Genomic DNA, 23452 nt, shown 5'->3' on the forward strand with positions numbered 1-23452 from the left:
GAAAGCTCGCCTGCAGCAAAAAAGACCCAGTGCAGCCAAAAAAAAATATATATATATATATAAATTAATTAATTAAAAAATAAAAATAAAAAAATAGATCATCGAATACCCCTGCTAATACCCCAGTTGCTTCGATGGGTACCCACGCCTCTGATGCTATGCCTTGTCCGCCCTCCCCGCAATCTCCCTTCCCACCAAATGCTCCAGCCACACCCACTTCTCACCTGCCCTCCAGCAGAGCAGCTCATCCCACCACAGGGCCTCTGCGGGTGCTGGTCCTTCTGCCTGGTGCCCTCAGAGCTCCATGTGGATGCCAACATGAGGGCCATAAATAGCATTTTATTTTTGTCTCCATGACTATCATCTTACTGTTGGGTGAGGTTGAGTGTTATATCCTCTACCTGTTTTCCTCTCACGTTTTCTCTTTTTCATCGATAGGTACAAACTCTTCGTTTAAAAGATAAACCAACTATTTGTCTCTCATTTTTGTTACAAATATATTTTTCCTGATTGTCCATCTTTTGAGTTTGTGGTAATTTTTCCACTTAAGTATCTAAGTTTTAGGTATTCAAGTTCATGGACCATTTCCGTATGGTTTCTAAGTTCGTGAAGAAGCCCCCTCAGCTGGCTCTGAGAGGCCACGAGCTGAGCTCCTGCCTCCACTCACTGCAGCTTGTGCTAGTCCTGGGGCTGGGCGAGTGTGGAAAGGCAGGCTGGGGCCCGATCGTGGGGCCCTGAGTGTCTCAGAGCAGTCTGGCTGCGGGGTATGTGAACCACAGGTTTGGGGCAGAGGAGGCGTAGGACCCAGTTTGCATTTGAGAAGTTAACTAGGCAGCTATCGGGTGCGAAGATGAGAAGAAAGGGGGAGTGGTGACCTCCAAGAAACTGCTGAGGGGCCAATGGCTGTGACATGGGGAGGCTCAGACCCTTAGCCCCCCTGAGGCCACTAAAAGGAAGTGGGGAGACCACAGCCCATCTCTGCCCACAGAAACTGCTTAGGGGCAGCCTTGCCATGGGCCAAGGAGGGGCTGCCCCTTCCACTGGGGCAGTGAGTGGGCCTGGGTGGGAAGAGTCTGCGCTGTTATTACATGTACTCTACAGACAGAAAGCCATGACTTCACTCTTGAGATGAAAGGAATCACATTTGCCCACATACACAAGCAAAATCTTGTTTGATTTTTATAATTTAATTTTAGAAAAAGGTCAACAGCTTGTACTGGAGGATGATCTCACGTTCACACTCCTGTTCTGGGTTTAGCAGCCTCAAATGGTCACTCTTGATAACGATGTGAACATTTGTGCATGGGTACGTACATGCAAGTGTGTGCGCAATTTATGAAAGTTCTTGTCATCATACCCATACATCACCCTGTTAACAATTTCACTTTTTTACTCTGCTGTATGTGTTGCGTAGTAAATACATAATTTGATATAAGCCTCATACGATGTGATTTCACAGAGTCCTAACCATTGAGATATGACTTAACTTGTTAAAGTGATAAACAAGATTATTATGTGCAAACAGGGTTTATGCTCCAGCTGCATCCAAATTTATTTCACAAAGCTGTAAACACAGGCCCTTTCTCGAGTCCTGATGATTGAGTCTCTCTGCCTTCTGTCGACAGGAGAGGAATGTAAAGGCTGAGTTGGTGCTCTCGGCCCTGTGTTGGCTCTTGGCTTTCCAGCCCTGTCACTTAAAGAAACTCATTCATTCCCCAGATTGGGCAGTGCTCCTCGCTGGGGTCCTTCTAAGGCTTTTCACACAGAGACTTTCCCAAGCGGGGACATCTGATCTCAGCCTGCCCGAGCGGGGCCCCGGGCCCCGGGGACTCAGGAGCTTGAGAAATGTGCTGAGAGCCTGTGAGCCACCGGGGGAAGGGGCAGGGGTCACAGCCCTCCTCCCTCCCTGCCCCGAACTGCTCCCCAACTGAGAGCCCCTAGTGTAATTCCACCCCAGACCTGGGGGTGAAAGTGGGGAGGCCCATTATGCCAGCAAGGCCCAGCCCCACTTCGTGTGACCCAGCCCAGCCCTGAGAGTGGATGGAAGAGGCAGGTGGACTTTGGCCCAATCAGACCCCACCATCTTCCCTTGGGCTGTAAAACCAGCATTGGGGGGATGGGGGTATCCAGGGAACTCAGCCCTAGGATAGGAGAACCCTCAACCCCCCCAACCTGGGCGGGGTGGGAACTTCTCAGCACTTCTTAGCAGCAAGTGGTTCAGAGGAGAACCCAGTCTGCCTCCTGGGTCTTTAGAGGGCTGCAGGCTGCAGGTGGAGAGGTCAGGCTGCTGGCCCATGCTGTCCAGGTCCGAGAAATGCTCATTTCACAGGAATTACCTTCTCTTCCGCATGCAATTCTCCAGCCGGCCCAGCTCCTCATAGGACTGGTAGAAAATGTCAAACTCCCGGGTGCCCCAGCCCCTCCAGACAGCCAGGCACCACTCCAGCTTTTCGTTCTCAAAGCCGCACACAACTGTGTCCTTTGCCACTACGGCAGCATCCACAAGCACCCTGCAGAGAGAGGGGGTCTGAGAAAACCCACAGGGGTACCCACTTGGTCGGGGCTGTGACCCTCACCCTGCACCTTTTCGGAGGACACAGCCTGGTTAAGGGGGCATCTGTGCACCCCAGCCTGGCACCACCAATGTGCTGGGACACACTGCTTCTCTCTCTGTGGTCCAGCCTGTGGGCAGTCTTTCTAAAGCCTAAAAAGGGGCCTAGGGCATCATTTCAGGTTCACCTCAGAGCAGGTATCCTCCCTAATGCACCTCAGACCCCAAAGAGCCCAGAAAAAATGGTCAGTCCTCTGTGTCCACAGGTTTGGCATCCTCAGATACGGAGGGCTGACTGTACTGTGTCATTTTACATATAAGGACTTGAGCATCCTCGGATTTTTGTATCTGCAGAGGTCCTGGAAACAATCCCCTGCAGATGCTGAGGGAGGACAGAATTATCAATTCTACCTAATAATTCTTGCTCATCAATGGTCCATGACAGATTTTAAGCTTTAACTCAATTTCCTTGCCACCCAGCCCAGGCATGATTCTTCTCCCTTTCTAAGTTTCCACATACTTAAGAAATACAGGGCAATATATTAGGCAAAAAACCTGTACCAACAAGTCCTAACTATGTACATTTTTTTTGAGCCTGTGGATTGTTTTGCATGATCTAGGCATACACTGCAAGTTTCCTTCTGGGCCTCCGCGGGGCTGTGTGTCCCACCTCCGAGCACACACTGCCGTGTGCCCTGCCTGGCACTGAGGCCAGCATGTAAACTGGAACGTGCAGGGGCCTCCACTTCCTCAGGCCTTGCATGTCTCGGGCACTTGGTAGCTATTTGCCAAGGGAATAAACGTCTCAGGTGCATCTCAAAAAGCTGGCCTCCCTTTTGCTGGCTGCCTGGGCTGCTTACTCCCTACAGTGAGTGTGCCTGGCTCTTGGTAAACCTGTCTTTGGGGGGCAAATAGGAAAAACAACACCAGGAGAAAATTCAGGGGAACTAATGGTGGGCACTCTGAGGTCAACAGACCCGGGCTCTACAGACCTGCCTGCTTCCCTGGAAGCCTGACCTGCGATCTGGGAACTACTGCCGCCCACAAACTCAGCTGGTGCTCAGCAGCAAACCCAGGTCTTGTCTCCAGTATCACTTGCAGGGCAAGGGTCACTGGCCCGGGTGCCATAGACATTTCCTCTGTCATCATCCTACTCTGGGGAAAACAGGCTGAATGCGATTTCTCCATAAGGGAGATTAACCACGTGGGACTCAGCAAAGTGAGGGGTGTGGACATTGCCAGCTGCCTGACGACTCCAACACTGGCTGGCACCAGCCTCCCATCTCTATATTCAGGCAGACTGTGTCTGGACAGGCTGTCCTGCCCAGCATGACCCTCACAATGGAGTCTGGCCTGTCTCCTGGTGGGACCCCCAGCAGATGGGTACAGCTGAGCCTGGGAATGGGCATGGCGAGGGTAGGCATGGCAAAGGTTGGTGTGGTCTGGCTGTGTGGCTTCACCTGGTGCTGTATGGGAGGAGAGGCACCTCAGGAAGGGCTCTCTTGTTTGGCAGGAGGGACGGGGAATCAACTGGATCCCCATTTCAACTGCAGCTGAGCTTGGAGGCATACCCCAGGCAGGGCAGTTGGTCCACAGGTGCTCTGGGCACCCCAAAAACAGGCAGCCATGACCAGTGGGTGATGGCCGGTTCAGCTGGTATTTGCTGATCGCCTAGGAGCTGCCTGTTTGTCCTCCGTCTATGGCCACAGTGGTGGACACCATGTTTATTGGTGGAGGACAGAAGGGTGGCGGCCATCATGCAGGGAGGTGGCAGTGAGACCTCGATTCCCTATGCCACACCCTGGGTTCTCTAGGAGCTGTCCTCAGTCTTACCCGTGCGGAGTCAGCTCTCGGGCTTTCAAGACAGCGATGACTCGGCCCCGCTGGGTTCCTGCATCCTTCTCCAAGCCAATGACGATAACATCTCCACCACGCCTAAGAAACCAAAACCCAGAAGGGGAACCGTTTGTCTAGGGCTGTACTCTCCAAGGGAAACAGAGCTGGTGTGCAGAAAGGCACGGGAACAAACACAGCTTCTGCAAATGGATTGAGTTACCGAGAGGGCCCCGGAGCAGGGCGAGGAGGCCTTTCCCAGTAGGAAACCTGACCGTGGCTCTCCTTTGTGGTGCCCTGAGTTCTCTGGAGGGCTGATGGGCTTTCGTGCAGCCCTTCTTAGATTTGCTAAAGAGATTCCCTCCAGTTCCAGAAGAGAGGGAATAGCTCCTGATGGATCTTGACAGTACCTTAAGGTTCCCCTCACTCTGCCCCCAAAGCAAGAGCAGTGGGTGGTGCAGGATGGTACTCCCTGTTGGGAAACCTACCTGGGGACCCAGATGACATCTTTCACGGCAAGGATCTTCACAGCCTGCAGGTGCTGGCTGAACGCCTCGCCATCCACGGGGCTCAGGTCATGCTCAGACCTGTCAGAGCCCGTGGTGGGCTCGAGCAGCCTGCTGGTGTCCTCGCAGTCAGTGGAGAAAGGCAAGCTGGAAGAGCTTGCGGGGGAGCAGGGTAGGCTTGCAAGGGACGTGGGCACCTGGAGGGGTGGAGACGAGGAGTAGGAGGACATAGAGCAGTAGTCGGTCAGCGAGTCCTGGTGGGTCAGGATCTGCGTGCCCAGCTCCTCACTGTACATGATGCTCATGTCTGCAATGCAGTCCTTCTTGGGCTCCTTCGGGCTGGCTGTGGAGCAGTCCAGGGGCTCCAGGCCCATTGGGTGCACAGGAAACACGTCCCTGAGGGGGCTGGGGTCCCCGCAGAAGTATCGGGCACACAGCTGGTAGGTGGCGGAGTGGTACATCACCAAGCAGTTGGCCCTGTCGTCCAGGCACCAGACGACCTCCTCCCCATGGCACTCAGAGCCGCACACGACTGACGTGACCACCGAAGGGGCTGAGTAGGGCTCCAGCCGCCTGCTGATCTCCAGGGCCACGCAGTCGATGACCAGCAGGCCTGGCCCGTTGCTATACCAGACCTCGGATCCACTGTTGACCACCTCCATGGCCTTCACGGGGTAGGGGTTCTGCCTCGCGTCTTCATCTGGGATGCTGAACTTGGACCTGTTGGCTGTGTGTGAGCACAGGTAGGAGCAGCTGTGGTCTGGGGTGCCGTGCACCATGGGAAACACCGCCACAAGCCCATCAGCCAGGCCTGCCAGCACCAGGTAGGAATTCTGCGGGGAGAAGACAGGGATGCTTGATGCCCTTGCGTCTCGCGCACCCGGGACAGAAACAGTCGGTGCAAGACTCATCTCTGCACGTACTCTAGGTGGGCATGCGCTTTCTACCAGCACTTCCTGGAGAAGCCAGCTCCTAAAAAGGCAGCGGCTGCCAGCGGGAGCTTCTGGGTACGCTCCCAAAGGAGGTGCAGCTCAGGCCCAGAAAAGCCACACCCATCCCCCCTCCTGTGAGCAGCAGGAAAAAGGTCCATGGCACCCAAGCAAGGGGCACATGTTGCCTGGACCACACAGCTTTTCTTCCTGGGTTTCTTTTTTTTTTTTTGCGGTACGCGGGCCTCTCCCGTTGCGGAACACAGGCTCCGGATGCGCAGGCTCAGTGGCTATGGCTCACGGGCCCAGCTACTCTGCGGCATGTGGGATCTTCCCGGACCGGGGCGTGAACCCGCGTCCCCTGCATCGGCAGGTGGACTCTCAACCACTGTGCCACCAGGGAAGCCCAACCTGGGCTTCTTGCAATGCCAGCAGGAGGGAGCTGCCTTCTCCTTCAGGTCACCAGGGCCTCCTTCTGAGGCAGGATGTGGCGCCCTCCTTCCCCTGAAATCTGCTCCTTAAGGTGACAGCAGTTATGGACACTCTATGGGTCTGCTCTTGGCCTCCTGCCTGCTGCCCCACAAGCCGGGTGCTCCGTAAGAGCAGGCCTGGGTCTGCGTGCCCACCACTGCCCCCGGCACTGGCCTTCACAGGGAAGGGCTGAGTCCCAGTCACCTCTGTGACTCCCCCCAGTTTTATGCTCAAGTCACAACACACGCTGCTGAACTAATTCTTGAAGAAATCACTTCCAAATTCAACCCTCTTGTGGAGGCACTTTTTGGCCACTATGCCACATTCCCCGCTTACCACATCTACTCTGAAATGCCTGTGGTTTAGGCAATGATGGGGTCTTGGGGTGTCTCCTGCCCCCGCAATGAAGCATGTGATCTTCTACAACCACCAGAGGTCATCAGGCAGAGGCCAAAGTTGCAGAGACTGTGCTGAATGCTGGGCCTAGCCCAGGCCTCCTCGGAGCATCCGTGCGGAGCTGGGAATGGAGAGCAGCTTAGCAGCCTAGATGCCTGGGTGGGGTTGGGGGGTGGCCAGGAAGAGTTCAGGAGAACAAAGCCAGAGCTGGGAGACAGCAGAGACGTGGGCCTTGTGCCAGGGAGGGTGAGCAGCAGAAAGCCCCCTTGTTGGGAGCTGGGAAGTTGGGCTATCCAAGGTGATGAGTGAACCAGCCTCTAGCTTACTGAAATCCACCTTCAGGATTCAAGGAAAGAAAACAGCCAAAGCAAATAGGAGCAAGGTCTCTATCAGTCCCGGCTCTGGGCCCCAGCCAGGCGGTGAGTCCCACATCCCAGATGGGTGTGGATGTGTGCGTGCAAGAATGCAGGGGTCTGTCATCCGTGGCCACAGGGCAGCATGGCCTCTGAGGGGCAGACTGGCAGGGAGGCTCTGCACAGAGCCAGCTTTATTCCAGCCGGTCGAGTGGGTGGTGGTGCCCTGGCTTGGGGCTCTGGCCAGCCATGGCTTTAAATAACACTTTGTGTTGAGTTCTGTGCTTCAGTGCAACCAGGTCCCGAGCTCCCCAGTTGCCCGTGGGGCCACAGTCAAAAATGACTCTAAGGTTGATTTCAGTTTCTATTTTTTTAAATAAATATATTTATTTATTTATTTTTGGCTGTGTTGGGTCTTCGTTGCTGCGTGCGGCTTTCTCTAGTTGTGGCGAGCGGGGGCTACTCTTTGTTGTGGTGTGCGGGCTTCTCATTGCAGTGGCTTCTCTTGTTGCGGAGCATGGGCTCTAGGTGCGGGGGCTTCAGTAGTTGTGGCACACAGGCTCAGTAGTTGTGGCATACGGGCTTAGTTGCTCTGTGTGCGGCATGTGGGATCTTCCTGGCCCAGGGATCGAACCTCTGTCCCCTGCATTGGCAGGCGGATTCTAAACCACTGAGCCACCAGGGAAGTCCCTGATCTCAGTTTCTTAAGAAATGAAACTGTAGAGGGGTGGAGAGGAGAGTGCATATATTTCACAATTGTCAGGAAGTAGTAATAATGCTCAAATTTACTCAGTGCGCTGGCCCAGAGATTTGGGTACGTTATGCCCAGAGATCCTCCTCTCAATCTCTTTTACACCCATTTTGCAGGTGGGAGAACTGGAATCAGATGATAATAGCCGACATGTTTTAACGAAGCCTCACCAATAATGACCCTTCGAGCAGGGAGCTGCACAAACAGGGGCCTCAGGGCCCACAAAGGGGTTCTGGAGGCCAGAGAAGCCTTGGGGACGCCACTGAGGAGCTGGGGCGAGGGTAGGGGCAGCTTCTTGGGGGGGTGGTCATGGCGCTTGATCTTCAGAAATGAAGAGGAAGAGGTGTTGAGCGGCAGGGTCAATTCTGGAGGGAAGGGCCTGCTCAGAGTGCGGTGCTGGGTGGGGAGGGGTGTGAGGGGGCAGCGGGGGGTGAGCCCTGGCCGGCCCTGTGGGCTGGGTCTGATCCTGAGGATCAGCAGCCCTGCCGGGGCCCAGGGCTGGAGAGGGCACCACTCGCAGACTCATTTGAGAAAGGCAGGGGCTAGAAGTTGAGGTGTTGAGTCTTCAGGGCCATGCTGGACAAAGAGGGACTGAGTTCTGGGACTGAGGCTGAGCACTCCAGAGGAGGCAGAGCTGAAGGGGGAGGGGAGCTGGCTGTCTGACAGGGGTGGCAGCCTGCCAGGGCCCGGTGACCAAGTGGCTGTGGGAGGTGCTGGGCCAGGCTCCTGAGGTCCCTGCTCTCAGAAGGGGAAGGGCACACATGCAACTGCTCCTTGACACCAGTTGCACCAGAAAAGCATCTCACCTGAACTGGGGCTGTGGCATATGCATGCAGAATGCAAGCCTTCCACTTAGCCCACTAATGATGGCCCCGATCTCTTGTCTCTCTAAGGCTGACTGTGACCTAGGCTTGGTGATCCAGAAGAGCATGGCTCTGCTCCCTCCCCACCCGCCCAATGGAATGGGAAAGGGAGAATCAGAGACCTAGGCACCACCTCCCCCTTACCTCACCTTTTTTATAACAGGCACCGCCAAGAAGCAGGTGACAATGGCTGGGGTGTCCAAAGCCCGTTGGGGTGTGTTCAAGGGACACATGCCCTTGAGGCTGTAGATGTAGATCTTCTGGTCCTGCGGAGGAGACAGTCAACATGAGAGCCGGGGGACTTCCCTGGCGGTCCAGTGGTTAAGACTTTGCCTTCCAATGCAGGGGGTGTGGATTCGATCCCTGGTCAGGGAGCTAAGATCCCACATGCCTCACGGCCAAAAAACCAAAACATAAAACAGAAGCAATATTGTAACAAATTCAATAAAGACTTAATAAACCAAAGAAAACCAAACAAAAAAAACATGAGAGCTGGGCTGCAACAGGCCTGCCGGTTCCTAGGGTGCACTCCGTCTCAGAAGGCCCTTTACGCCTTGGAAAGTAACTTATTGAGGCTTTCTGGTTGGTTGTTTTCATATTTCTGTTCTTTGTAAAAACTTGGAAAACTACAGAATATACTGAAGAAAAACAAAATCGCCCATACTCCAATACCCAGAGAAAGCCACTTTTGGGATTTGGGGCCCAGACTTTCAGTTTTCCGTGGGTATTGGTGTGTGTGCGTGTTCCCAACAGTGGGACCACACTTCTATGCTGTTTCCACACTTTTCTTCTCCCAGGATGATCAGTGCAGGCAGAGGCCCTGTCCACCTGGTCTGTGAGGGTATGATGCATGTCTATCGCTCAGAATTTGGCTCATCTGTTGTCAGATGTTTATTCTGTTCAAGTCTTTACTACTATGAATTATACTGGAATGAGCATTCTTATACACCTATCTAGTCTGAGTGTGTGTGCGTGTCTTGGTTTTTTCCTTAGACCAAACTCTTAAAGCTAAAATTGCAGAGGCTTACATGGTACAAATATTTTTGAGATTTCTGATGCATATTTGAACCATACTTGCCATCTGGAAAGCCTGCACCAGTTCATACACCCCCACCCAGTAGCTTCAGAGCATTTGTTTTGGGGCATTCCTCTCTGGAGTTCTCAGAAGACAGTTCCTTGCGCCTTCTGCTGACCTTTTTACATGAAGGCACGAGGCCTCAGAGCTGAGTGGATTTGCTGTGTAGACAGGTAATGTTATAAGAAACCCAGTCACTTCGCCAACCTGCTGGGGTTCTCCTCTTGACGGGATTCTGCACTTGACACTTAGCTGAATCCCAGATATGCTGCTTGTTCACAGGGCTGCTGGCATTGCTCTGGGGTCTCACAGTTGTGGGCTGGGGTTAAATCTGAAATTCAAATGTACCTGGGTGTCCTGCATATTTAGTTGCTAAATGGGACCCCCCAGGGGCTGGTGTCGCCCACCTCGATGAGAGCCCTGCAGGGGGGTGGTTACCTCAGTGGCCGTCCACAGAGAGTTCTGGACCTTGAGCTGGCAGCTCAGCTTCATGCCCGCACAGCTCACGCGCTGCACTTCCAGGAGGCCCTTCTCCGCGTTCACCACTGTGTAGTTCCTACAATCAGCAACAACTGTGCAGTCAGCTCAGGCCTCCCTCTCCCTGGCCTGGCCTGTAGCAGCCTTGGAGGAGGACATCAGCTGTGGGCCTTGTCCACCCCTTCCAGCCCAGGGTCCAATTTCGCATGTTTTAAGAGACTCAAGGACTGTTCATGTCTGGGGAAGAGCCTGGTTCTGCCTGCCTGGTAATGCTTGAACATTTGGGCAGAGAAAGGCCATTCCCAAGCAGAAGAAAGACCCTCCTCTTTCTGTGACCTTTGAGGGCTCAAAAAGTTGCCCACAGCATGAAGGGACACCAGGGGGCTGTACCTGCACTAAGGCCGCTCCCTGCCCTCCCACTGGCCATGTCTCCCCCCCTGCGCCCCCGCCACACACACACAGCAGAGTACCTCAGGTCAACCAGAGACAGATGGGGGAACTTCAGAGTATTCTGGGGGTCTCAAAACGGGCCCCCAACATAAGTGCTCTGAGAACTAACAAGCTGTTGTTTATGAGAGTGGCCCTTCACTCACCCGCCCCACCATGTTCCCCAGCATCGCCATCTCCCCACCATCCTTGATAGGCATCCAGCATGCTCACTGCCTGGAGGGAAGACTGCAGCTGGGGCAGGGGTCGATTATTCACCCAGGCCACACAGATCTTTTCCCCAGTCCAAGGGAATAAGTCAAGTGAGTGGATAGCAGTTCTTAATGTAACATTTTTCTGCCATCAAAGTTTGGAAACCCTTGCCATTGTTGACTGATAACGTGTATTCGCAGATGATGAGAGATGAGTGAAAAATCAGCAAATGAAAACTTTCTTCAAAGTTATATTCCCCCCTTTTTCTCCAGTCTTTTTTCTATGCATTGAAAAAATAAAACTAGGATATTATAAATAACTTTACATTTAACTTGGAAAAAATTAAAAATATAGAGAAACTTAAAGGATAACACACCCCTATTCCATCCAACAAGAATTTTGTTATGTGTATCCTGTTTTCTGCATGTCCCCGCTTTCTTCTCACCCACTTCCCTTCCTTAATTCAGAATGGTCTCGGTCTCATTTCCCTCTCCACTCTCACTTCCCAGGCTCACAGCCCTTTGTGCTTCTGGCCATAATTTCTTCCCCTCACCCTCCAGTGAGCTTGCCCCTTCTTCAGGCTGGGGGTGAGCTTTTAAAACCCTCCCAAGTCACAGAGAGAGGCTTCCCCTTCCCTCTGGAGATAAGCTTTTACAGCTCTGAGCAGTATTGTCTCCAATATCCTGGGTGAGTCTGTAAGACTGAGAAGGTGAAGAAAGTATTGCTGGGCGCCGGGGTGGAGCAGGGCCCATGCCAGAAGCAGAACTGAGCACCCCAACATCCCTGCAACATTGGGAAAGGTTCCTAGACTGGCAATTACTAGGTCAAAGGGTATAAGTATCTCGAAGCCATTTAAGACATACTGACAAATTGGTTTTCAGACAGATGTGCAAATTTAGATGCTCACCAGTAAGGTATGACCCACCCTCAGTAGCATCCATTATTATCTTTGAAAAAAAAGTTAGCCAACATGATGAGCAAGAAAAAAAAGTTATCTTGCAGATTGAATTTATATTTCTTTGATTACCAGTAAGTTCAATTGTTAAAAAATATGTTCATTGTTCTCTGTGTACCTTTTTCAAAGGATACTTATGTTCCTTACCTATTTACTATTGGATTTTAGTATTTTTTCCCACTGATTTGTAAAAATCCCTGAAATAAAAAGATTAATAATTTAAAAATTTCTCTATTTGTTTAAAAGATTTTACAGAGTCTGTTGAGGAAATAAATATTGACGGGAAAATTGGGTTTATTTTTATATACACTGGTGAGCATTTCAATTTATTTTATGTGTACATTTATACTCTTTAATAGTAAGAGGGCTTTATTTTCATGATAGGCAATATGCCTATATTTCCTGGTCTTCTGAGATTGTGACATTCCACCAAAAGCATTGTGATATCGGGATGCTGTGCCCATAAAGGAGTTTGAAAACCATGTGCTGTCATTCAAACCAGAGGGCCCAGGCCCCACCTATCAATCTCTCCCTCATTTCTTCTTTTTCACAGTGTGCATATCACAGAGCATGTGCCCATCACCCAGCTTCAGTAATTATCACCGTATGGCCATGTCAGTTCATCTCTGCCCCCATCCATTTTTTTTCTCTCCCCAGATTCTTATGAAGCAAATCCCCCAAATCATCTTTTATCTATAATGTTTCTGCATTTATCTCTAAAGGATGATTAGAAAAAAAAGATGATTAGAAACCTAACCACAATGCATGACCCCACCTTAAGAGAAAATAATTCCTTAATATGAATATCCAGTATTCAAACTTTCCCAACTCTCTCATTATTGTTTTCAGTTTGCTTGAATCAGCAGTGAAAGAAAGCCCACATTTCCACTGATTTTTATGTCTCAGTCTTTTGATAGGTTTTCCTTCCCTCTTTCTCTTTCTCCCCTAGCAGGTCATGTGATGAAGACACTGGGAGGTGTCCTGTGGAGTTCCTGCATCCCAGGGTTTCATCTACCTCATTCCCCTGTCCCCGATCTGGAGTCTTGATTAGATTACATCTGAATTTTTAGGCAAGAATACTTCCTCATTGGGGTTGTGTATTTCTATTGAGAGGCACACAATGTCTGGTTCTCGCTCCTTTTGTGATCATTAATGATAACTGCCTACATCCATTATTTCAATAGAGATTACAAAATGCTGACATTCTAATTCTAGCATTTCTTCTTCATTTATTAGCTTCATTTACTCTAAAAAGAAAAACTTCCTCCTATCATCTCTTTTGCTAGCTACCATGGGGCACAGTTCACATAGGAAAGGCAGAATAAAACCTTGATTCTTTCTGTATAGACTAGTTTTAAAAATAATAGGTTTGTTCCCTAGGAGCCTCCAATGATGATCAATGAGGAGTTTTATAAGTTAAAAAAATATTAAATTATTATTTTTTATTAAGTGGCATTAGAAACTAATGAATTTAAACAATTTGATGTGTCTCAATTCATTGCAGATATTTATTCTTACTGATCCTTGGTTGCCCTATCTTTGGCCAGTGGGAACCTATTCAGATTGGCTCCTGAGTCCCTTTGATCCACCCTCACAAGTCTCTGATGGCATTCTTGTTTCCAGTGTGTCAGATGTTTCAGGTCCACTTCCTGCCCCAAATCTGGAGTCAGCCACTTCTCCAATAAGCCTTGGTTCCCCTTGGCACTAAGAGACCACCATCTGCATCCTAGGGGTGCTCACTAGTATTTGGCTGGTCATTGTTTCTAGGCCCTTTCAATGGCAGAGCTATGAAATATAAGTTCATTTTTCTTAAAGCTAAAATACTCACATATCCATCCAATTTAAATTCAGAACTACAGTATTTTCATTTAACCTATCTTTTATATTTTGCATGCTGAGTATCACAATTTGCAATGCATGGCACCAACATAATTACTCATTAACTTTACCGTACAATTATAAGCAATGCCTTAAAATAGCAACACTACCACCGACATTATAATTACTGTGTGTATATGTATATACACACCTACATATATATGTATTTTTTACATATATGTGGACATATATGTATACACTTTTTACATATTTTTTATTTTTATTTTTTAGGACATTTTTGTTTTTCTTAGAGCACGTCTTATGTCAGAACACTCAGTCCCAGTGACATAAAACCTGATGAAAACCTTACCAATAGTGACCTAGGGAAATGGCAAAGTCCCTTCCATTTATCTCATTGCATCTTAAGCTTTGCTTTACCTAAGCCTTATCAGATTTGAGCACCTGCAAATGTTGCACTAGGCTTCCTAGAAGACTATTCGTGCCATGAAATGCTCTCTTGCTTCTGAAGATGTCACTCTAGGTAGGTGGGAGAGGCCACACCCCTGGCCAGGACTGAAGGGTCTCACACAGGATGGTGCTTTTCTGCTAAGTCTCTGATGCTATCTTTCCAAGTCCCTGGCCTCTCTGTCATTCTCCTTGAATACGCAAAGCCTCTCCCCAATGTCCCTGTCCTTCCTGCCACATCACTAAGAAAAAGAGATGCACCTGGAAGGTGGGGGGGGCATGAATTCTTATTTAAGGGCATCCCTCTTGCTTGTTCCTGGGACCCCTTCCCTTCACTCTACTCAGCAACTCCGCTCCAGTACCTTCCTCTCTTCCTGACCCCCAGCATCATTTACTTCCTCTACCATCAAGCTGCAAATAACTCCCATCTTAAAACAAAACCCTCCTTTGACCCCCACCCCCCATGTCCCTGGCAGACATCACATGTTCTCTGCTTCTCTTATCCACAAACCCACATGTGCATGTCTATGGACTGTTTTCTCTCTCAAGCAGACTTCATCAGGCTTTCAACCCACTGTCCACTAAACATCTCTCACCATGGTCATCCATGACTGCTCCCCAATTCCACGGTCACCCCCCCCGCATTCTGATACCAGCAGGGCACGGTAGGCCTCAGACGTTACCTGGACTCCTCTTTCCCATCCCAGAACACCACCATGTACTCCTGGCCCTGGGACGAGAAGAAGGCCGTCTGCTTCCCGCAGGGCAGCTGGTACATGAAGGTTGCAAAGGTTGGGTCCTTCATCTGGCTCACCACTGCCAGGGCCAGTGGTCGCTGAGGGAGAGAGGCCAGCAGGGTCATAAGCAAGGGTCACTTACAACCAGATGGATGCCCGTTCTTTCCTTGAAACTAAGAGTCTTGAACCAGGAAGGAAGAAGTGGAATCTGCTTATTCAGCACCCAATCAAAACAAGAGGCCCAAACAACTTCAGATACCAGAAACAAACCCTTCCAGGGTCTGGGTCACCATTATCCATGGCAACTCAAAGTCAGGTGGTCAGGTTAGCCTAAACTCTGATATTCCAACCCCCATGCCCAGGGACACAAAATCTGGAAAATATTTTTTCTCAGACCTCATTTACTCTCCATACATTAAACTAGCATCATCTAATTTGATAAATGAGTTTTAACCTTGAAACCATTGGTCTCTTCCCAAAACAACTAGCTTCAAAATGATAATATGGCTCCTGCTTCTCATGAGCAAACTTTCTTCCCATACTTTAAAAAGAGATACGTACATTCTCTCTGCTCTTGGATGGGGGCTGTATCACTATAAAGGTTTGCTTTATTCACATGATGATGTAACACAAAAGTTGGGGAGGAAAAGAAACTTCATTTTTCCTGAGAGTGACACCCACTCAAAGAAAATGAACTGGATGTATTAGAAGTAATACATATCTCTTTGTAGAAGAGATGAGCAGAAAAGGGTTGCCCAATTTGTTCTAGACCCTCAGTGAAGGGTGGGCAGGTAGCCATACATGTGCACTCTGGAGACCCATAGCCTCCACCAGCTGGCAGGAGCTGCCAGGCCCCCAGGCTCTGTGCCCCCAGGTACCTTCTCAGGCTTTGTGTCCCAGCACTCCATCATAAGCGCCTGGAGTCGATGGAACTGCACTTCTTCCAGCTGCCCCAGAACCGGGCGGATGCCCTTGGACAGCTTCTTGGCAATCTGAAGCTGGTGCTGGCCCAGCGCAGGCCGCTGTCCTGACAGCAACTCGTAGAGCACCATCCCATAGGAAAACATGTCTACCTAGGCAGAGAGGCAAGCCAAGTCAGACCCCCTTCCTGGGCCCAGCAGATCTTGCAAGCTGGCCCTGAGAGAGAGAGGGAGTGGGGAGACACGTTAGATAAGGAAAACGTGGGCCCTGTCCAAAGGAAGACAATCATCAATTTCACCAATCCATCCACCTCTCTCTACCTGTCCAAGCATCCCACCAACCATCTGACCAACCATCATTCTGTCCCTTTATCCATCTATCTTCCAGTTCTTCCTTTTTTTCCTTCCTCCCTCCCTCCCTTCTTTCTATCCATTCATCTATCCAGCCAGCCACCCACCTGATCACCTGTCCTTCTGGACATTTATCTATGCATCTTCCTTTGTACCCATATATGCATCCATCTGACTGTCCTTCTGTCCATTTACCCATCCATCCCCCCATACTTCCTTCCTTCCATCCACTCATCCATCCATCCATCCATCCATCCATCCATCCATCCACTAAACACATAATGAGAACTTGCTGTCAGGCACTGGATAAGGGCTCGAAGGATGCCATGGTCCTTTCCCTTAAGTATAAAAACAAGGCAGGAAAATGCAAGCTCTTGGTTTAACATGCTTGGTAGTAGGAGTACATGCAAATCATAAAGAGGGGAAAGTCTCCCAGATCACAACATCTTGATTTCTCTAAATGTCATGAAAATGTGCCTAAAGGAGAGAGTTACACAGGTCTCCATGAGGGTCAAGAAATAACTTTTTAGCAGGAGAATGGCTAAGGTAGACCTGAGAGTTTTCAATGTGAAGGTTCTGTTATAAATTTAGTTATGAGGTGCCTTGTCACCTGTTACTAAGAAGCTTATTTTTGTCACTCTGGTTTGTCTTTTCTATCTTGGTTAATAGCTACAGATGCCAATTTAACCCACATATGCTTGGGTCATTCTTGAAGCAATTAGTCAATGACCCATCTGTAAATCACCAAATAATGAGAAATTACAGACCAGGGGAGTTTCACTGCTGGCTGATTAATTAACCAGGGCTGGCACAAGATGCAAGGCGAGCACTGTAAGATGTTTTTAAGTTGTCTGTGTGCCTGCATCTACCAAACAGCCCTCAGGGAAGAAGGCAAGCATTTAGCCTTTGTCTCAGCCAAGGTTGGCCATGCGGCCACCTGGGAGGCCATGCTTAACCTGCCAGAATTCACTCTCTTCTCTTGGCTTTGGTGATGCTGCCTTTTGATTTGACCAGGAGCCTCCTTATCTGTCTGTTCCTCACAAGCCACTGTGAGGCTGGTCCTCTGTCTCCATTTTGCACATTTAAATGGCAGAGCTGGGACACAAATCCGGACCCATCTCTGTCTTGGACTTTTTGTCCACTGTGCACAGCCCTCACTATGTTCCTGAACTGAGGTTTGAGTATTCTGAGGCTAGGTCACTGCTCTGAAGCTAAGGAGAAGTCACCCGTGACATTACTAGGTAGATACAGGCCTCTGTGCCCTTGTGGTTCAAGCCAGTGCCTGTGGTTGAGCACGGGAGAGGGAGAAATGTGTGCTTGGGGGCATGTGGAGCCCAGAAGCTGCAGGTGCCTCCAGGACTATGCAGTCCTGGGCCAGGGGACAGCAGTGGGCTAGGGCCTGTACCTTCTCATCGTACACGATGCGAGGCCTGATCTCTGGGGCCTGGTAGCCAGGAGTGCCCTCCACGCCAAGGGCGCCCTCGTGAAATGACTGCCGGGATATGCCGTAGTCTGACAGCTTGATGTTGATGTGCTCCTTGACGTCCAGAGACCAGACCAGGATGTTGTCTGATTTCAGGTCACAGAAGATGATGTTTTTCTTGTGCAGGTAGGCCAGGCCGGAGGCTATCTGGTAGGCTATTTTTTGGGTGAGCATGTGTCCCAGGGGCATAAAGGAAGAATCTTTGCAAAGAAAAAATTATCAAACTATCATCATAACAACTCTTTTCTTACCTCTGTCTCCCCAAATACTTTATATTCTACTGACACGTTCTCATTGCTCTCCAGGCTGGATGCCAGAAGAGACAGAGAACAACCTTCTAAAGATTATTTAGGTTAGAAATGCTTGTTGTTACCGCTTCATGGCATCTCATGAATTGCATCTCTGCAATTGTTGGTGTTTTTACTAAAAAGAGCAAGGATTCAAAATTCCTAGAGTTCATCTCAGGCCAAGATTGCTATAATGTCAAGGGGTGAGTTGCAGGTATAAGAACTCCATTAAAAAAAAATCTCTTCCACTGGGGGAGGAATAATTGATTTTAACTGCATTTCCTCTTGCTGAGTTAAAAGACATCTACCTCTTTCCCTCTGTCAGCTGTTTGGAATTTAGTTACCCATTTCTCAGGGCAAATATTTAAAACTTCTGTTAAAAAATAATATAGGACAAAACTGACCCCAGGGTCTCAGATTTTTAACAATCGTGGACAGATGTGGTGAGCTATGGGCAAAGGAGAGATTTATGTGGCTACTGGGCTCACCAGGCTGCTGCTGATCGGGCCTCCCTGGGCTGCCTCTTTTGATGCTCTCACTGCCCTCCAAGTGGGGCTATTATCATCTCATCCTCCTTTTATGGATGAGTAAATTAAGCAACTTCCTGGATTATGGCAGACAGCCTGGACTTGGAACATGGCTCTGTCTGACTCCTAACTGTGAGCTCCTGCAGCTTTGCCAACACCACTGCCCAGCACTTAGGCCTGGAGAAGCCCTTTTATCACCCACTGGGAGTGGCACATGAGTCACAGGTGGGTGTGCCCGGCCACAGATGGCTCCCCAGGACCTGAGCTGCCCACCATGGGCTCTCTGGCCTCCCACAGGCTGGACTGGGCCGGGGTGGGCCCCAGGCAGCACTCTGTGGAAGATTCTGGGCATGGTGGGTACCTTTGGCATTCTCGGACAGCACGGTGTTGAGGCTGCCAAGCGGGGCGAGCTCCAGGGCGAAGCAGAGCGGGTGGACACTGATGCCGATGAGGGACACGATGCAGGGGTGCTGCAGGGCGTGCAGCATGCTGGCCTCCTGCCGGAACTCCGAGAAGTTCCTCATGGCGTCTGTGGACCGAAGGTGCCTCAGCATGGTGTCTGCAGGGAGAGAACAGCTGTCACCACTGCCTGGGGAGCCTGTGTAGGGCGACTCTGCGTGGGGGCCCTGTCACACTCAGAGCTGCCTCACAGGGACTCGAGGGGCTGGGCAGGGCCAGGATTTACATTTTAAGTCACTCAACATAACTGGGGTTGCAATATCGTCACCCAATTTTGGCACCAAATGTAGGCATTCCTGAGGCATCCGGGCTGGTATCAAGCCCCCTCCCCAGGTCTACACTTGTCCTGTCTCACTCGGCATTCCTATCCCCTTGGTGCACACGCTCCCACCCTTGTCACCCATTCTCTTAGCCCTCACCCCACCCCGCTGCTGGCTGCCTGAGGGTCTCAACTGGATCTTATTCCAATCCTGCATACCCGAGTGTAACCCAGAGTTCAGGCAACATGTCTGGCATGTAACCAAGTTCCGCTGCTCATCTGCAGGGATGCTGGGGGCTTGGTCGCTGCTGCTCACCTTACTCCCTGCCAGGAGCCAGGACAATGAAGGGCAGAAAGAACTACTGCCCTCTTGTCAGCCAGAGAGAAAACCATGGGGCAGCCATGAGCCTGTGACACGTCATCTCAGCCCAGAGGAGAAAGGTCTATGGGCAGTGGTGGGCTGTGCTGGGACCTTCTCCCAATGTCCTTGAAATGCATCCCACATGTAAGGCATTTGCCTGAGTCCCCCTGAGGGGCCTTTCCCACCAACTGGTCACCCACCAGGCTGTTGCCAGCCCTGAGGTCACTGAGCAGTGTCCACCAGGTCCTGCTTGTCTTCTTGTGTCCTGATCTGTCCCTCCCTTATGTTCAGATTTTAAAATCAGGGATCATTGGACATGGAAGTTTAAACAGCCTGAAGAAAATCTTGGCAGTGAAAATGTATCAACTGTGCCAGATCTATGTGTGTGCCAGACAAACTTGTTTTTTAAGTGTAAAAGTCTTAGTTTTCACATTGGGTCTTTAGACCATTAAGAATGTTTCTGACTATGGTCGAAGGCTGACCCAAGTCTGCCCCAGTTTAGCGAATAGTCAGCCTTTCCCACTGACTCCTGATGTTACCTCTGCCATGTGCCAGCCTCGCCTCCCACACACATGCAGGCTCTCTCCGTTCCCTTGACAGGCCCAGCCGTGCCCCAGGAAAACACTGCCTTAATGCCTGGAGACTTATAAGTCAGTCGTTTGCTGGGCAAGCCTCTCTCCTTTGTCTTCTGTTGTGGGATTTTCTTGGCTGTTCTTGGGTTTTTGTCACTTCATATGCATTTTATTTTCATTATTTTAAACATTTTTATGTATTTATTTGGCTACACTGCGCGGCATGAGGGATCTTAGTTTCCCAAACAGGGATCGAACCCGTGCACCCTGCAGTGGAAGCATGGAGTCTTAACCACTGGACCACCAGGGAAGTCCCCACATGCATTTTAGAATCAGTCAGATTTAACACACACACACACCCTGCTGGAATTTAGATGAGAACTAAATTGAATGATAAATATTAATTATTCCTCAATATTTTATGGTTTAATTGCTGCCATTTTCTAATGGGTCATTGTTGCCAAATTTGATGCTGAGCTCACGTCTAACAATTTTATCAAACTCTTATTGGCTATGGTGTTTGTCAATAAAGTCTCTTAGATTTACATTCTCTGCATGTAACTATGGTTTTGTTTCTTCCTTTCTTTTTTTAAAAAATTTATTTTATTAATTTTATTTTTGGCTGCATTGGGTCTTCGTTGCTAGGTGCGGGCTTTCTCTAGTTGTGGCGAGCGGGGGCTACTCTTTGGTGTGGTGTGCGGGCTTCTCATTGTGGTGGCTTCTCTTGTTGCAGAGCATGGGCTCTAGGCGAGTGGGCTCAGTAGTTGTGGCTTAGTTGCTCTGCAGCTTGTGGGATCTTCCTGGACCAGGGTTCGAACCCATGTCCCCTGAATTGGCAGGGGGATTCCCAACCATTGCGCCACCAGGGAAGCCCCATGTCTCTTTCTTTCTGATCTGTTTCTTTATATTGCTCTATGATTCTAATTTTTCTACCAAGAGTGTAAATTCCTCTTGTGATCATGAAGATAACCATGCTAAGCCAGGGACAGTGAGAAATGTGCTATCCAGCCGGCTGGAAGGGAGGAAGCCTCCTAGCACTTGCCCTAGCTGGGCATTAAGTGGTGACGTGTTGCTCTAGAACATCTCTGAGCTGCACATGATGTGTGGACCTGAGCATGCCAAGGCAAGAGGGTGTGCCCTCCTTCAGGTGGAGGGGGTGAGGGAGAAGCCACCCATGCTGGCTTTCCAATTCATCCATCTGGAGTGCCCACCGTCCTCCCTTTAGTGGCTGGGTGGGGTGGCCCAGGGTGAGAGGTCCACCTGAGGTCTGACTGTGTGCCCACCACGTGTCAGGCCTGTGCTGGACACGGAGCGGATGGAAATTGTAAGGATGGCCCGTGCTCTTGGGGGCTCAGGTCCAGATAAGAAAGTAATCTCCAAAAGCAATTTCTAGGCCTTGCTCAGCCTGATTCTCAGGCCTGGCCCACTTCTTGCCAGGCATAAAGCGGGGCTACCCCTGGGGCCCACATCGGCTTTTCTCACCCTCCTCCCCTGCCTGTGTGGCCTCAGGGGTCTCTAAGGTGGTGCAAGTTTGGACCAAGGGAAAACACATACGAAAAGAAACGATACAGGGCCCTGTTTACCTTCAGGGGCATTAGCAAAGTTCTTGAATTTTTTGATCTGGAATCGCTTCACAGCCACGGGCTGGCCTTGGTACCGGGCCCGGTAAACGATGGTGCCACTCCCACCTTGGCCCAGGACAGTGCTCTCATCCTCGCTGTGCTCCAGCTTGCTGTTCTCCAGGAAGAGCCTGCCGGAAACACAGTATGTGGGGGGTTTAGAACAGACCTCCTTACCCGCCCCCTATAACCTGGAGAGGCCTGCTGAGGTGGGAGGCGGGTCCTGGGCTGGGCGGGTACAAGAATGTGCTTGGCCATTAGTTCCCACTGAGGAGAGTCAGGGTTCAAAGCCACCGGGAGGTCACACAGATCTGGGATAAACCCCAGCCCTGGGCAGGTCACTCAGCCCTGACAAGCCTTGGTATCCTCTATAAAATGGGCTCATAACAGGAATGGCCTCAGAGGTGTGGATGGTGAGTGAAGCCTCTGAAGGTGGCAGACACAGAAAAAGAATTCCTTTGGACATTTTCCTTCAAAAGGTTCTATGCTTTGAGAGCTAGTATCCATCAGACAAACTGCATTTATTTACTGCTAGGTTAGTTGTTTCCTCATTTCTTTTTATTAAGCCAATAATTATATAAATGGCCATGCAGAGCTTCTGATCGGCATGGCCAGTGTCCCCACAATTGATGGCTAGGATTTTACCCAAAGGCAGGGAGTTTAGATCTTCTCACCTGTCTGTGTGTTCTAATCCTAGGTAAAAGGGGGACTTCTGTTGGGCTTTTGGAAATATTGCAAGTCACTCCTGGAAGGAAGGGAAAGAGGGAGAGATGCAGGAAGGGAGAGAAAGAGGGAGGGAGGGTGGGCAAGGCAGCCGCATGCCCTCCCATTTCCGGGCTTCCCCCTGCTTTGCTGAGGTCCCCCAGTGTTCCTCTTCAGCTACCTCTGCCGGGTGCCTCCCCTGGAGCCCTCCTGGCCCAACAGACCAATGCCCCTCTCCCACCCCGCAACCATGCAGTTGTTGCCCATGTCTTCCAGGAACAGATTTTGCAGCTGCTCAGACTCTGCACAGCTCAACCACATCACACTCCTGGCAGATGCAACTGTACCCATTGTAGACCTTGGTGATGTAGTTGAAGATGAACTGGGCTGTTCTCCAAGTGCCCACCCCAAAACCACCGCTCGGGAAGTGTGGGCACTTGGAAGCCTCATGAGACAGGGAACAGTGGCTATGCTGAAGATCCCTTGGGGCTTTCTGTTAGGACTCCTGTAATTTGGGGACACAGGACAAGGCTCCGTGGATGCCAGATTGCCCCTGCCCCCACCTGCCTAAACTCCCAGTCAGGGAGTGTGATGCTTTGGGGCATGGTTGGGCCATAGCTAAAGTTTCCAGAGAGTCTCTGCTGGATTGTGAATTCTGTTCAGATTCTTGGGCATTTCAACTCCCAGCCGAGTACCTTGGTTTAAGAACCATGCTATAGCCTGCAATTAGATCCAAACCAACAGGGACAACCAATCTGGCTTTGCTTTCCAGATTCCATACAGTAGACTCAATAGCCCAGATTCAGTGGGGGCATAAAACATAACAAGGTTCAGCAAATAAATGAAAATTCTAAAAGTTGGAGCTGCCTAATTGGGCACCCCACCATGAAATCTGATTCGCACATATATAAATCTCTGCATATGGTCTCCAAGAGGTGACAACCCTCATGTTAAAGATCTAGAGATAAAGGTAAGTCACTTTTCAGAAGAGTGGTATTTAATTGTCATTTCTACCAATGAGGTAATGGGAATATTAAAAAGATCTATGGGGGAAATTTTTCCAATGTAGGAAGTGATTTCTTAATTTAATAGA

The 23452-nt window shown here is 50.1% G+C and overlaps 1 protein-coding gene across 1 annotated transcript in view; it reads right to left on the minus strand.

Moving 5' to 3' along the window:
- Positions 1-2268: 2268 nt before the first annotated feature.
- The window catches only part of LRRK1 (leucine rich repeat kinase 1), a 116916-nt gene continuing 95732 nt past the window's right edge, over positions 2269-23452 (minus strand). Inside the window, exons 24-33 of the mRNA XM_082842366.1 lie at positions 21622-21788; positions 18749-18946; positions 17496-17773; positions 15698-15892; positions 14766-14917; positions 10167-10284; positions 8803-8919; positions 4873-5723; positions 4385-4486; positions 2269-2510 (exon numbers count right to left, since the gene is read on the minus strand). Of these exons, the coding sequence (XP_082698492.1) occupies positions 2333-2510; positions 4385-4486; positions 4873-5723; positions 8803-8919; positions 10167-10284; positions 14766-14917; positions 15698-15892; positions 17496-17773; positions 18749-18946; positions 21622-21788 (2356 nt within the window). The 3' untranslated portion in view covers positions 2269-2332. The remainder of the gene's footprint in view (positions 2511-4384; positions 4487-4872; positions 5724-8802; positions 8920-10166; positions 10285-14765; positions 14918-15697; positions 15893-17495; positions 17774-18748; positions 18947-21621; positions 21789-23452) is intronic.

Source organism: Leucopleurus acutus (genome assembly GCF_964270905.1).
Source record: "Leucopleurus acutus genome assembly, chromosome: 1".
NCBI classification, from domain to species: Eukaryota; Metazoa; Chordata; class Mammalia; order Artiodactyla; family Delphinidae; genus Leucopleurus; species Leucopleurus acutus.